Source organism: Hemitrygon akajei, chromosome 11 (assembly GCF_048418815.1).
Source record: "Hemitrygon akajei chromosome 11, sHemAka1.3, whole genome shotgun sequence".
Classification (NCBI taxonomy): domain Eukaryota; kingdom Metazoa; phylum Chordata; class Chondrichthyes; order Myliobatiformes; family Dasyatidae; genus Hemitrygon; species Hemitrygon akajei.
Window position 1 is genome coordinate 134,775,082 of NC_133134.1, and position 15,619 is coordinate 134,790,700.

The 15,619-nt window shown below is 43.2% G+C and overlaps 1 protein-coding gene across 1 annotated transcript in view; it reads right to left on the reverse strand.

Annotated features, from left to right (window-relative positions):
• Positions 1-1,096: 1,096 nt before the first annotated feature.
• Positions 1,097-15,619, reverse strand: part of arfrp1 (ADP-ribosylation factor related protein 1) — a 68,754-nt gene continuing 54,231 nt past the window's right edge. The window contains exon 5 of the mRNA XM_073061719.1: positions 1,097-1,354. Within this exon, the coding sequence (XP_072917820.1) occupies positions 1,112-1,354 (243 nt within the window). The 3' untranslated portion in view covers positions 1,097-1,111. The remainder of the gene's footprint in view (positions 1,355-15,619) is intronic.

Sequence of the window (15,619 nt, forward strand, 5' to 3'; positions counted from 1 at the left end):
TCATTATGCACATACAGAGTAGAAAATAAGAGTTACAATATTCTAGAAAGATGAACATCAAGTACTGGGAGCTGCTTTTCCCAGGCATACTGGTCGTGTGGTGAGGAAAGATTTTCGCGATTAAGGTATTGGCATTGGATAGCATGGTCGTGCGAATTCCTTATCAGACTAGTAGTGTGGGCGAGGAGAATTCATTTCAAGGTCTAGCCTATACGTGTTTGGAATTTAAGTACGTGTGTGCCAAAAATTGCAACTGCCATATTAGTTTTGTCTATTTTATTTTATGTATTTTCATACTGCATATGTAATTAGTTGACACACAAGTAAGTGGACCAAAATTAATCTGAGACTGTAAGGAATTGTGTTTTTTCAAACTTGTTTTTTTTTTATTTTGATACCTTCTTTCTGCATTAAAACATTTAAAACAGATTTAGGAATTAAAGACGCAAAACGGTATTTGTTGTCCTGAGTGTGCATTTTTCCCAGGCTACACAAAGAAACACAACAGAATCAATGAAAGATTGCACATAACAAGATGGACAAACACCCAATGTGCAGAAGTCAGCAAACCATGCAATATAAAAGAAAAAGAAAATAATAAAAGAGATAATAAATATTGAGAAAATGAAATAAAGAGTCCTTGAAAGTGAGTCTATAAACTGCGGGAACAGCACAGTGCTGGCGCAAATTTGAATGAAATTCAAAGGTTTCAAATGTACACTTAATGTCAGGGAAATGTATACAATATACATCCTAAAATTCTTTTTCTTAGCAAACATCCACGGAAACAGAGGAGTGCTCCAAATAATGAATGACAGTTAAATGTTAGAACCCCAAAGCCCCCCCAGCTACCCCCACTGATGCATAAGCAGCTGCAAAGCAACACTCTCCCCCACGAGCGAAAAAAACATCTGCACCCCCCCCGCCGCCAAGCACTGAAGCATACAGAAAAGCATCAATAAAGACACAGACTTTCAGTACCCCAAGTACCACTCGTTTACCTGGTAATTCTACATACCACAAGCTCTCTCTCTCCCTAATAATGGAAACAGTGTGAGAAGGGAGACATAACAAACAACTCACTGATTTATGATGTTAAAAGTCCATTGCATCACTTCTTCTGAGCTCTGAGCCCAATGAACTCGGGTCTCTGCGCACACAACCAGCAGCCAGCTTGCTCTCGATCTTCCGTCTCCCACGACACACTGATTTCCTGCAGCGGTACCGACCTCGAGTCCACCCACCTCCAGAGCCACGAAATCCCGGAACCCTGAAGGCGCACTAGTCTTCTAGGCTGCATCTTTGGCGAACCGAATAACAGCCAGTCGTGAGGCCCTGAGAGCAGGTCCCATTCCTACAACAAACCAAAGTCAGCGTGTAACTCCAGGTCGGGGTCTTCAAAAGAACGCTGAAAGGGAAAAAGAGATGTTAAAGACAGAAATAAAGCTGTTTCTGAAGATGCAAGCAAAGGAGTTGCCGTTAGGCACCATCGTTCTCCTAAGCAGCTATTATCCCCTCTGGTTCAAGAGCCTGATGATTGTGGGACAATAACTGTTCCTAAACATAGTGGTGTGGTTCCTGAGGTTCCTGTAGCTTCCTTCCTAATGGCAGCACCATTAAGAGAGCATGGCCTGGGTGGTGGAGGTCCTTGATGATGGATGCTGCTTGCCTGCGACTGCACTCCATGTAGATGTGTTCAACGGCTTTACCTGTGCTGAATTGGGCTGTATCCATTACTTTTTGCAGGTGTTTCCATTCAAGGGCATTGGTGTTTCCATACCAAGCCACGATGCAGCCAGTTAATCTACACTTCATTGCACACCTCTAGTTCGTCAGGGTTTTAGATGAGATGCCAAATCTTCACAAACTTCTAAGAAAGTAGAGACACTGCCCTACTTTCTTTGTAATAGCATTTACATGCTGGACCCAGGACAAATCTGAAATGATAAAAACTAGGAATTTAAAGTTGCTGATCCTCTCCTCCTTTGATCCCCAATGACGACTCGCTCTAGAACCTCTGGTTTCCTCTTCCCATCATCAATAATAAGCTCTTTGGTTTTTCTGATGGTGAGTCAGAGGTTGTTGCTGAGGCACCGCTCGGGAAGATTTTCAATCTCCCTCTTATATGCTGACTTGTCACCACCTTTGGTTTGGCCAACAACAGTGGGCAATCAAATATGGCACTGGAGCTGTGCTTAGCCCCAAAGGCATAAGGGTAAAGCGAGTAGAGCAGGGGGCTAAGCACACAGCCTCGTGATGCATCTGTGCTGATGGTGATTGTGGAGAAGATGTTGCTGCCAATCCAAACTGACTGGGACCTGTTGGTGAGGAAATCAAGGATCCAATTGCACAAGGAGGTATTGAGGCTAAAGTTTTGGAACTTATTGATCAGTTTTAAGAGGATGATAGTATTGAATGATGAGCAGTAGCCAATGAAGAGCATCCTGATGAATGCACCTTCACTCTCCAGATGTTCCAGGGTTAAGTAAGACCCACTGAAAAAGCATCTGCTGCGGACCTGTTGTGATGGTAATGTTACGTACCCCATAACTGGGTCACTTACCAGCAAAGATAGAGAGGTCCGTTGAAGTCTGATGGTACTATTTTTAACAGTATTTATTGATAAAAATACACAAAAATAATATGAATGCAAACATACAGATAATTTACGTCGTCAATACTAAATCTAAAAGCGCGGGTATAATAATAATCAAGAAGAAATAGCTCTATCGTTGTCTAGGGGATAATGTATTGTCCGATGGAAATATAAAAGTCACTCAAGTTCATTCAGGCTGCAGCTTTTGGTTGGAGAGAGAGACGGATTTTTAGAACTTGCCAGTTTTTCCTTTTTATGATGTCGATCCTTCGAAATGTCGTTGGGGCTGGTTTCTCCTTTTAGCTAAAGCCATTCTTCCGTGGTGAGGCCCACCAATTCTGAGGCAAATGGAAAAGGACGCACGTGGGCTCTCCACCGGCTGTCGCTATTACACTGGCATGGGATTTCTAGCGTTTCTCCTGGTGCGTCTGAAGGGGTTGTTCCCCAGACCCTCTTTTATCCTTACTCACGGGGTCTCAGATGTCAATCAGGTTGGGATGAGGCCATCCCTCAACCAGCCCACTATTGGTCATTTCCTGAGGGCTTCGATGAATAGCACAGTGATCAATACACAATTCCGTCTCCAAGAGACAATGGCCGTTTTCCGTGGTTTTGTATCGCTGAGGGGCCAGGACATTCCAAACCCCTTGTGGATTCTGCGTGTCTCTCTCTCATTTCCTGGGTCCCAGACCCGCATTAATAGCGATCTTGCGATTCTCAAAAAGGAGGGGGCTACTTTGTACCCTTCGGCCCCTCAAAGTTGGGGCACAGGCGTAACAGTAAGCAAACTGGAGTGGATCCAAGTCACTTCTCAGGCAGGAGTTTATGTGTTTCATTACTAACCTCTCAAAGCATTTCATCACAGTGGATGTAAGTGCTTCTGGATGATAGTTATTGAGGCAGGTTACTACATTCTTCTTAGGCAGCAGTACAACGGAAGCTTGCTCAAAGCAGGTGGGTTCCTCAGACAGCCAAAGTGAGAGGTTAAAGATCTCAGTGAACACTCCAGCCAGCTGATCAGCACAGGTCTTTAGTACTTGGCCAGGTTCCCCATCTGGGCCGGATGCTTTCTGTAGGCTCATACTCCTGAAGGATGCTCTCGTGTCGGTCTCAGACACTGAAATCACCGAGTTGTCAGGGAGTTCATGACAGGTGCCGCCATGTTTTTAAGGTCAAAGCAAGCATAAAAGGCATTGAGCTCATCTGGGAGTGAAACCGTGTGGTCACCTGTGTTGCTTGGTTTCAGTTTGTAGGAGGTGATAGAAGGTGTGAAGCATCCTTCAGTGGCTCGGTTTTGGTCTGGAATTGTCTCTTTGTATGTGAACTGGCTTTCCAGAAGTTGTACCTTGACGTCTTGTATTTCACTTGGTTGCTAGACCTGAATGTCAGAGAGCTGGCACGCAGCAGATTGGGGATCTTATGGTTCATTCGGGGCTTCTGGTTGGGGAAGACTCTGAATGGATTTATGGGGACACATACGACTGTTTTTGTGAAGTCTGTGACAACTGTGGCATATTCGTTCAGATCCTCTACTGAGTCCCCAAACACGGGCCAGTCCACTAACTTGAAGCAATCCCATAATGCTCCTCTGCTTCCTGTGACCAGCTCTTTGTTGTCTTTGGTGTCTTGCTCTGTAGCGCCTGCTTGTATTCAGGTAGAAGGAGGATAGCCCAAATGATCAGATTTTCCGAAATACGGTCTAGGGATGGAACGGTAGGCATTCCTAATCATGGTATAACAGTGGACAAGTGTGTTGGATCCACTTCCACTGCAGGTGATATGTTGATGATAATTGGGCAGGGCTTTCTTCAAATAAGCTTGGTTGAAGTCCCCAACAATGATTTGAAAAGCGTTGGGGTAGGCTGTCTCTTGCTTGCTAATGGCAACACTAAATACCTCAAGTGCTTGCTTAACTTTCGACTTCTGCAGTATGTAAACTGCTGTTGATATCACGAAGGAGAACCTAATCATTAGATGTTCCAGGTCAGGGGAACAATAGTATAACAAGACTGCTATGTCTGAGCACCATGAGGGGTTTATCATGAAACACAGAGAAGGCATTTGAGCAGTGTCTGACCATACAGTCATGAACGTAGAGAAAGTAGAGCAGTGGGCTAAGCAGGCATCCTTATCTGAGTTTGCATTGATATTCAGAGAAGAGCAGATGTTATCACCAATCACTCTGGCTGTGGTCTCCCAATAAGAGAAATGAAGATCCATTTCTGGAGGGGGTACAAAGGACCTGGCTTGAAGCTGGATTATTAGTATTGAAAGGACGATTTGAGCTGTAATTGATAAATACGTACAGTATGTCCTGTGCTGTCTAGGAGCTTCAAAGCAGATTAGAGAGCCAGTGAGACTACATCAGTTGTGGACAATACTCTTCCCTTGGAAGGGCTCTGGTGGGGAAGAGATGACTCTTCACCCTTCACCTCTTTGCATGGTGTGGATTTGCAAAGAGGATATGGAGCTGGATGCAAGGATCCTTGTTCCTGTTCACCCCCAGCAGCTGTGTAGCAGAGGACACAGCTCTGATCAGAGCGACACACATTGAGACAGACAAGTGCTGCTGTAAGGTCATCACCTTGGTGAAGGACACCCTTTGGTCTGCCCAAAACTTGATGACCTTCCAACTACAAACTGGCTCAGTCCAGTCTGCAGGAATCTGTTCTGAGGAATGCACTGAAGTTTTGTACTGTCAATGCCTGGGCCCTGTGAGGAAGGACCACAGTATAAGCTCCTTTCACTACCACACATGATGGGGCATCATTGGGTGGGCAAGGCTCTTGAATAATGAAATGGGTAACACCTCAAGGAGACACATCAATGTGTTATGTTTGTTTGTTCCTTTCAATAAAAGTTTATACTACTAAATGTAGTGAACATGAACGGAGAAGTTCATTGCACTGTTTCTTACTTTGTTTATATATTTTTTATTATGGATAAAATCTATTTTTGAAATAAAAAGGAAGGTTTGCCTACAGCATAGCACAGGAGGTGGGTTAGATCACAGTCACTGATGAACAAGAGCTCACGTAACTCACATGAAACCTACTGCTAAAACAGTATGTCAACAGTATCTCAGAGACACAGGCACAACAGAAACATAAGTTAATTTGGGGAGGCTGGTTATAATTCAGATGGTACAAACTTGACAAGACCTTGTCAATGATAACTTTAGATCAAAGATACAGTCCAACTGTCAGTGGAATTCAAATCCTTCTGATTCTTAGAAAACATATTCTACAAACAAGATGTTTAAAGCATAAATGAAAAGGAGAAAGGTCTGAAACGAAAGGTGCTTCGCTGACAAGACACATTGATAGTGACAAGTTTGGGCATGTTTCCCAATACTGCTGGGCAAGCAGATTTCATAATATGAATTTAGTAGTAGATCAGAGATGAGGAAGTGTGAAAGCTTAGAGGCAACTAGAATTGTGGTTAATGCTTGAGTGTTTGAATGTATGTGGTTGCGTGATCTGTAGTTTACAGCATTTATTGAACATAGAATTTAGAACAGAACAGTACAGGGGCAGGCCCTGCATCAAACATGACACTGCAGTAAACTATATCTCTTCAGCTTGCACGTGATCTTTATTGATATATCTATCCAACAGCTTTTTATATGCAGCTCTTGTATCTGCTTCCATCACTGCCCTGGCAGACTGTTCTAGGCACCTACCGTTCTTGGTGTAAAAAAATTGAACTGCACTTTTTCTTTAAACTTTCTTCCTCTCACCTTAAATGCATGTTCTCTAGTATTTCACGTTAATATCCTCAGAAAAAGCCTCCGACTGTGTACCCTATAAATTTCCATCAGGTCTCCAAAGTTCCAGAGAAAACAAGACAAGTTTGTCCAGCCTCTCCTTACATTCTAATCCTGGCGATATCCTGATGAATGTTTTCTAATAATGGAGAGACCAGAAACACATACAATACTCTAAGAGTGGCCTAAGCAAAGTATTACAGAGCTTCAGCATGAAAGTTTAATTAGTCTTCTGGCACTGAGCATGATTGTGCTTTACACTGTCCTGCCCGTTTAACCTTTGAGAATAAGTCTTATTTTATTCCAAAACTGATTCAGAAGTGGCACATATTAAAATTTCAGAGAACTAGAACAACTATTAGATAGCTGACTTCAAGTCCTACACTGGAAAGTGTGGAATTTTTATTCAGCCCATAATCTAGTTTGAAAATAACATTGCAAAACCACAGGATTGCCAAAAAAAAACGCATCAACTTCTTTAATGCCCTTCAGACCTGTTTTCACGTGACACTCCCTTGTGGTTGGGAGTTATAAGACCTTAAGACGAAGGAGCAGAAGTCGGCCATTCGGCCCATCGAGTCTGCTCTGCCATTTTAACATGAGCTGATCCATTCCCCCATTTAGTCCCACACCCCCACCTCTCACCATAACATTTGATGCCCTGGCTATTCAGATACCTATCAATCTCTGCCTTAAATACAGCCAAAGCCTTGGCCTCCACTGCTGCCCGTGGCAACAAATTCCACAGATTCACCATCCTCTGGCTAAAAAAATTTCTTCACATCTCTGTTCTGAATGGGCATCCTTCAATCCTTAAGTCATGCCCTCTTGTACTAGACTCCCCCACCGTGGGAAACAACTTTGACACATCCACTCTGTCCATACCTTGCAACACTATGTGGCCACAGTGTCACCTGCTTGTACCATGAACACCATTTTCAAACAAGGAAAGAATAAACCTGGACAATGGAGCTGGTGTTGAGCTAGGAATCAAGTTCTGACACGTTGGAATTAATCCTTTCCTAGACAGCTTTGCAAATGCCTCCTTATAATAACCTGGGAGCTATTTTCTAAGCTGGGAGAACGGTTCCATAAACTAGAGAGGGAACCTAACATATGTCAGACTCCTCCATCACAAACCATCACAATTCCTGTCTCACTAGCAGGACAGGTTGTCCACACATGGCTCTTTAAGAACTGCGTTACCGTGAGACATCACTCACCTTCAAACTTCTTCTTTGACCTTTAGTATGTTTGTTAAATTTTTATTTCACTGTGGGAATCTTTTTTTTGTTACATTTTACGGTCATCTCCTGTGGATTCTAATTGTTTAATTTCCTTTTGTTTACTTCTCCATTGTTTATCAGTGTTTGGCGTTTTATTATTAATAATATATTGGAACAAAAATAAGAGGCTGAATTTCCTACTATCCATTTGCAATATTTGTTAATATGATATGAGAATCCCTTATTCCAGAAACAAAATTAATGGATGCTCAAAATTGATGATTTGGGGATTGGTATTTTGCGAAGTAATCTGAGAGTTAATATTTTCTTTATCAACAAAATGTTAGCTTTTCTCATAGATGGTTAGTTCTGATGTACCTCATGAATTTGATGACTCTCTCATTGATTTTCCGGTAAGTTAGATTTTATGTTTTAAAAGGGTACTCACTAAAAATCTGTAACAGGTTTGCAGAAGATACCATCACAGTGGACTCGATCTCATACAACAATAAGATACAGTACAGGAAGGAGATAGAGAGGGAGAAAGGAAGAGTCTAGTGGCATTATATCTGGACAACAACCTTTCCCTCAACGTTTTCAAAACAGTGGAGATGGTCATTAATTTCAACAAGTGGGGCTGAGTACATGTCCCTGTCTGTATTAACGGTACTGATGTTCAGAGCTTCAAGTTCCTAGGTTAAATATCACCAAAAATTTATCCTTGTGCAGCTGCTTGGATATTACGGGCACAAAGCACACATGTCTTTACTTCTTCAGGATGTAGGGGGAGGAAGCAGTTATGATAAAGGCATTTGAGAGGCTTCTATCATATCCAAGATGGCAGCGTGACGCAGCTTGCAGCGGCCACTCCGGAACTGATTATCTGTTATTTGTGAAGTGGGGTGCCGCGCACAATCATAGTTGATTGAAAACGGACGTGGAAGCACAGAGAAACATCGGGAAATTCCAGGAAGACCTTCTTTGTTGCTGCTGCTGCTGTGAGGTCCGGGACTCTGCTGGGAAGAACAGGCCCCCAGTCCTCGGGGTCACGTTGCCGATGGCCGTAGGCGGGGCCGTCTTAATACGGTCGTCAGAGGATGGTGCTCGGAGAAGCTGTGCCAGATGGGATGGTCATCAGCTTGGAGGTTCGATGGACTCGGAGTCCTTTTGATGGACTCAGGTCGCTTTCGGTGTGTGCTGCGTCTGCAAGGCTGGTTTCAACAGAACTTTTGTTGTGTGCTGCGTCTGCGAGGCTGAGTTGGGCGGCGCCTTGGAAGTCCATAGCGGGGGTATTCCCTTCTGCCGCCAGCGTGGGATGGTGAGTCTGTCGGGACCCTGGGGACTTGTGGAAACTGTGTGGTGATTTCTTTTGAACTTACAGTCCTTTAACATCTTGGACTATTTTTACTGTGCCCATAGTCTGTTTTTTTTTATCAATTATGCTATAGTTTGCACTGTTGTAACTATGTGGTTTTGTGCAGGTCTTGTAGCTTTAGTTTTTGGTCTTGTTTTGACTGGTGGGATTGGAGCTCCTTTCCGGGGAACGCGCTAAGACGGTAGCGCAATATTAATACGCAGCAGCCTCTCCGGACTCTGGATTGGGGTTTGCCAAACGTTATGTGGATTTTCTGGTGTAGTCTGTTTTGTCATATGCTTTTGTGATATCATTCTGGAGGAACGTTGTCTCATTTTTTAACTGCATTGCATTTGTGGTTTCTAAATGACAATAAACTGAATCTGATCTGATCTGATTCTAGATAGACACAGAAATATGCAAGGAATGAATGGGTATGGGTCATGTGCAGAGAGATGAGAGTTAGTTTAATTTGGCATTGTGATCAGCACAGACATCATAGGCAGAAGGGCCTTCTCAGTTGTTGTACTGTTCTATGTACTATGTTCCCAGTGCTCTCACCAATTTTGACAAAGACACTGTATGGTCATTCTATCCAGGTGCATCACAGGTTGGTATGGCAACTGCTCTGTTCATGACCACAAGAAATTGCAGAAGGCTGTGAATGCAGCTCTGTTCAACACACAAACCAGCTTCCTCTCTGTAACCTCCTCCTACACTTCTTGCTACCTCGGGAAAGCTGCCAGCATAATCAAGGACCTTTCCTGTTTTGGTCATTCGCTCTTCCACTGGGTGGAAGAGAGTACCTACCACCAAGCTCAACGTCAGCCTCTATCCTGAGCTATCGGACTCTCAAATTACCTTTCATATGCAAAAAGAAGAAGTATCGGTCTCCTTTGTTATGGCTTTATTTGACTATCTGCACTGAACTTTTCCAGGATCTGTAATGCTATATTCTGCACTCTGTTTCCTTTTCTACTACCTCACTGTATTAAAGGATAGTGTGATCTGTCTGAATAACATGCTTTTTTTCACTGTATGTGATGACAGTAATCCCATACCAGTACCAATGAACATCGAAACAAATTGCCTTCCTGAAATTCTGAACTAAAAATTAAAAAAAACACGAAGCGCTTAGCAGATCAGTTAAAGTCAAAGACATTGTTAATACTAGGAAAGATAGTTTTACGTTTTAGGGTTGAGTAGGGCAAAGGTGATACCTCTGTAGGTGGGGCCAGAGTTTACATTGAAACTGCAGATTACGCAAATGATCTATGCCTTACAGACAAAAATATTTTCTTACTTATACGCCTCCGATGATAGTTGGTGTACACAATATACAGGAGGGAATAGTTACATTTCAGATAAAAGGTATGGGATTTCTTTTGATTAAAGGAATTGGTTGTATGACTGTTGAGAATTAAATCATTGTTTTTCAAAAAATTTCAGTAGCAAAATTAATCAAAACTTGAATTCCGTACATTGATTCAATCTACAACTTCACCACCTGGATTTCGCTGATTAGTATCTTATCAACTTCATCTTGAGAAAAATGCACAAAATGCTGGAGGTACTCAACAGAACAGGCAGCTTCTATGGAAAAGAGTAAACAGTTGGCATTTCAGACAAGATCCTTCTTTAGAACTGCTGCCTGGCCCGCTGAGTTCCTCTAGCATTTCGTGTGTGTTGCTTTGGATTTCAAGCATCTGTGAACATTCTCATGTTTGCTATTTTATCTTGAGTTATTTTGGATTTGTTCATCAGTTTGCCACTTAATTATATATTTCCATACTTTAGATCATTTAAGATGCTAATTAATATTCTCTGAGGAACTCATTCAAAGCAATGAAAGAACATTGTAGCAGACTGAAAGGCTAACCAGACTCCAGGCATTTATTGCTTTTATGTATTGTCATTTTACTTTAGAAGGTGGCCAGTTCAGCTGAGTTCCTTGGAAACCAATGGAATTTTTGTGGATGAATTGGGCCCCTCACACTTGCCTCCTCACATTACCGGGAGATGAAATCTCCTCGGCTTCATGAGGGCAGACAGTATCCTGTTTCAGCAGTCAGAGTTGCACTAAAGTTTTCAAGACATCCAGATCATCAAATAGTCAGAGGCTTCTGACTACACAACCTGAACCACATCATCAAGTTCGCCAATGACACGACCGTGGTGGGTCTCATCATCAAGAACGACGAGTCAGCTTACAGAGAGGAGGTGCAGCGGCTAACGGACTGGTGCAGAGCCAACAACCTGTCTCTGAATGTGAACAAAACAAAAGAGATGGTTGTTGACTTCAGGAGGACATGGAGCGATCACTCCATTGGGAGCATCCTGAGCAGCTGCATCACTGCCTGGTTCAGAAATTGCACCATCTCAGATCGCAAGACCCTGCAGCGGATAGTGAGGTCAGCTGAGAAGATCATCGGGGTCTCTCTTCCTGCCATCACGGACATTTACACTACACACTGCATCCACAAAGGAAACAGCATTATGAAGGACCCCATGCACCCCTCATACAATCTCTTCTCCCTTCTGCCATCTGGGAAAAGGCTCCGAAGCATTCAGGCACTCACGACCAGACTATGTAACAGTTTCTTCCCCAAAGCCATCAGACTCCTCAATACCCAGAGCCAAGACTGACACCAACCTACTGCCCTCTACTGTGCCTATTGTCTTTATTGTACTGCCTATTATTTATTGTAATGCCTGCACTGTTTTGTGCACTTTATGCAGTCCTGTGTAGGTCTGTAGTCTAGTGTAGTTTTTGTGTTATTTTATATAGTTTCAGTGCAGTTTTTGTATTGTTTCATGTAGCACCATGGTCCTGAAAAACATTGTCTCATTTTTACTGTGTACTGTACCAGCAGTTATGGTCGAAATGACAATAAAAAGTGACTTGCCTTGTCTTGACTTGACTTGGCTTCTAACTGAGTGAAACCCAATGAAGGAACACAACACCAAACTCAAGCATAGAATTGTGGTAAGATTCAGGGAAAATTGATGATAAACAGTATGATATAAATCTTTATATTGAATTTCTCATTGCAGGCTAGATAGATTATTACCAGACTGATTTAGATTTAATAGACTGTCCTTAACCTGTTTGCCATTTGCTTCAGAACAGCTTTGACCTGCATTGCATTGTTTTAATGTGTTCCTTCACTCTTTTCTCTGTCTGGCTGTCATCATAATCCACTAGCCAGACTGCGGTGGCCTCCCAGTTTCTCACATCATCACCCCCTTTCCCACCTCATCCATACTTCTGCCTTCACCCCTCCACTGGACTCACCTACCATCTTGTTCTCCTCCTGTTCCCTCTTATTCTGGCTTCAGCCCTCTTCCTTTCAAGTCCCACTGAAGGGTCTCGGCCCAGAATATTTCACTCCATTGATGCTGCCTGACCTGCTGAGTTCCTCCAGCATTTTACTTATTTATTTACAGATACTGCGTGGAACCCTTCGAGCCCTGCTGCCAGCAACCCTCAGTTTAACCCTAGCCTAATCATGGGACAATTTACAATGACCAATTAACTTACTTACTAGTAGTTCTTCGGCCTGTGGGAGGAAACCGGAGCACCCGGAGGAAACCCACACATTCCACAGTGAGGAGAGACCTGTGCATTCCACAGTCAGGACATACAAAGGCCTTACAGAGGACTCTGGGATTGAACTCCAAACTCCAATGACCTAAACTGTAATAGCGTTGAGCTAACTGCTACACCTCCGTGGTACCCAAAATAAATTCATAGAACATAGAACAGTACCGAACAGGAAAATGCCCTTCAGCCCATGATTTTTATTTAATTTATATACTTAGTAAGATACAGTGCAGAACAGACCCCTCCAGCCCTTCGAGCTGCTCTGCTCAGCAACATCCAATTTAACCCTAGCCTCACCGTGAGATAATTTACAATGACCAATTAACTTACGGCATGTCTTTGGACTGTGGCAGTATCTGGAGGAAACCCACACAGTCACGGGAAGAGCATACAAACTCCTTAAGACTGTAGCAGGAGTTGAGCATAGAAACATAGAAAACCTACAGCACAATACAGGCCCTTCGGTCCACAAAGCTGTGCCAAAAATGTCCTTACCTTGGAAATTACCTATGGGTACCCATAGCCCTCTATATTTCTAAGCTCCATGTACCTATCCAGTAGTTTCCTAAAAGACCTTATCATATCCGCCTCCACCACCGTCACTGGCAGTCCATTCCACACACTCTCCACTCTCTGCGTAAAAAAATTACTCTTGACATCTCCTCTGTACCTGCTTCCAAGCACCTTAAAACTATGCTCTCTTGTGCTAGCTATTTTGGCCCTGGGAAAAAGCCTCTGACTATCCACATGATCAATGCCTCTCATCATCTTATACACCTCTATCAGGTCACCTCTCATCCTCCATCGCTCCAAGAAGAAAAGGCCGAATTCATTCAGCCTATTCTCATAAGACATGCTCCCCAATCCAGGCAACATCCTTGTAAATCTCCTCTGCACCCTTTCTATGGTTTCCACATCCTTCCTGTAGTGAGGCGACCAGAACTGAGCACAGTACTCCAAGTGGGGTCTGACCAAGGTCCTATATTTCTGCATTACCTCTCGGCCCTTAAACTCAATCTCACAACTGATGAAGGCCAATGCACTGTATGCCTTCTTAACCACAGAGTCAACCTGCGCAGCAGCTTTGAGCGACCTATGGACTCAGACTCCAAGATCCCTCTGATCCTCCACTCTGCCAAGAGTCTTACCATTAATGGTATATTCTGCCATCATATTTGACCTATCAAAATGAACCACTTCACACTTATCTGAGTTGAACTCCATCTGCCATTTCGCAGACCAGTTTTGCATCCTATCAATGTTCTGACAGCCCCCACACTGTCCACAACACCCTCAATCTTTGTGTCATCAGCAGATTTACTAACCCATCCTTCCACTTCCTCAGCCAGGTCATTTATAAAAATCACAAAGAGTAGCGGTCCCAGAACAGATCCTTGAGGCACACCACTGGTCACCGACTTCCATGCAGAAAATGACCTGTCTACAATCACTCCTTGCCTTCTGTGGACAAGCCAGTTCTGGATCCACAAAGCAGTATCCCTTTTGATCCCATGCCTCCTTACTTTCTCAATAAGCCTTTCATGGGGTACCTTATCAAATGCCTTGCTGAAATCCATATACACTGCATCTACTGCTCTATCTTCTTCAATATGTTTAGTCACATCCTCAAAAAATTCAGTTGGGCTCGTCAGGCACGACCTGCCTTTGACAAAGCCATGGTGATTATTCTTAATCATGTTATGCCTCTTTAAATGTTCATCAATCCTTCCTCTCTGGATCTTCTCCATCAACTTACCAACCACTGAAGTAAGACTCACTGGTCTATAATTTCCTAGGCTATCTCTATTCCCTTTCTTGAAAAAGGGAACAACATCTACAACCCCTCCAAACTTCCGGAACCTTTCCTGTCCCCATTGATGATGCAAAGATCATTGCCAGAGGCTCAGCAATCTCCTCCCTAGGCTCCCACAGTAGCCTGGGGTACATCTCGTCCAGTCCCGGTGACTTATCAAACTTGATGCTTTCCAAAAACTCCAGCACATCCTCTTCCTTAATATCTACACGCTGAGCTTTTCAGTCCATGCAAGTAATCCTTACGATCGCCAAGATCCTTTTCCGTAGTGAATACTGAAGCAAAGGATTCATTAAGTACCTCTGCTATCTCCTCCAGTTCCAAACACACTTTTCCACTGTCACACTTGACTGGTCCTATTCTCTTGCTTCTTTTCCTCTTGCTCTTCACATACTTGTAGAATGCCTTGGGGTTTTCTTTAATCCTGCTCACCAAGGCCTTCTTATGGTCTCTTCTGGCTCTCCTAATTTCATCCTTAAGCTCCTTCTTGCTAGCCTAATAATCTTCTAGCTCTATATCATTACCTAGCCTTTTGAACCTTCTATAAGGTCTTCTTTTCTTTTGACTAGATTTACAATAGCCTTTGTACATCACGGTTCCTGCACTCTACCACCCTTTCCCTGTCTCATTTGAACGTACCTATGCAGAACACCACACAAATTTCCCCTGAACGTTTGCCACATTTCTTCCGTACGTTTTCCTGAGAACATCTGTTTCTAATTTATGCTTCCAAGTTCCTGCCATATAGCCTCATATTTCCCTTTGCTCCAATTAAGCACTTTCCTAACTTGTTTGTTCCTATCCCTCTCCAATGATATGGTAAAGGAGATAGAATTGTGATTACTATCTCCAAAATGCTCTCCCACTGAGACACCTGACACCTGACCAGGTTCATTTCCCAATACCAGATCAAGTACAGCTTCTCCTCTTGTAGGCTTATCTACATACTGTGTCAAGAAACCTTCCTGAACACACCTAACAAACTCCACCCCATCTAAACCCCTCACTCTAGGGAGATGCCAATCAGTATTTGGGAAATTAAAATCTCCTACCACAAAAACCCTGTTATTATCACACCTTTCCAGAATTTGCCTCCCTATCTGCTCCTCAATGTCTTACTCTTGGGTGTTACTCTTGGGTGGTCTATAAAAAATACCCAGTAGAGTTAATGACCCCTTCCTGTTCCTACCTTCCACCCACAGAGACTCTGTAGACAATCCCTCCATGACGTTCACCTTTTCTGCAGCCGTGACACTATCT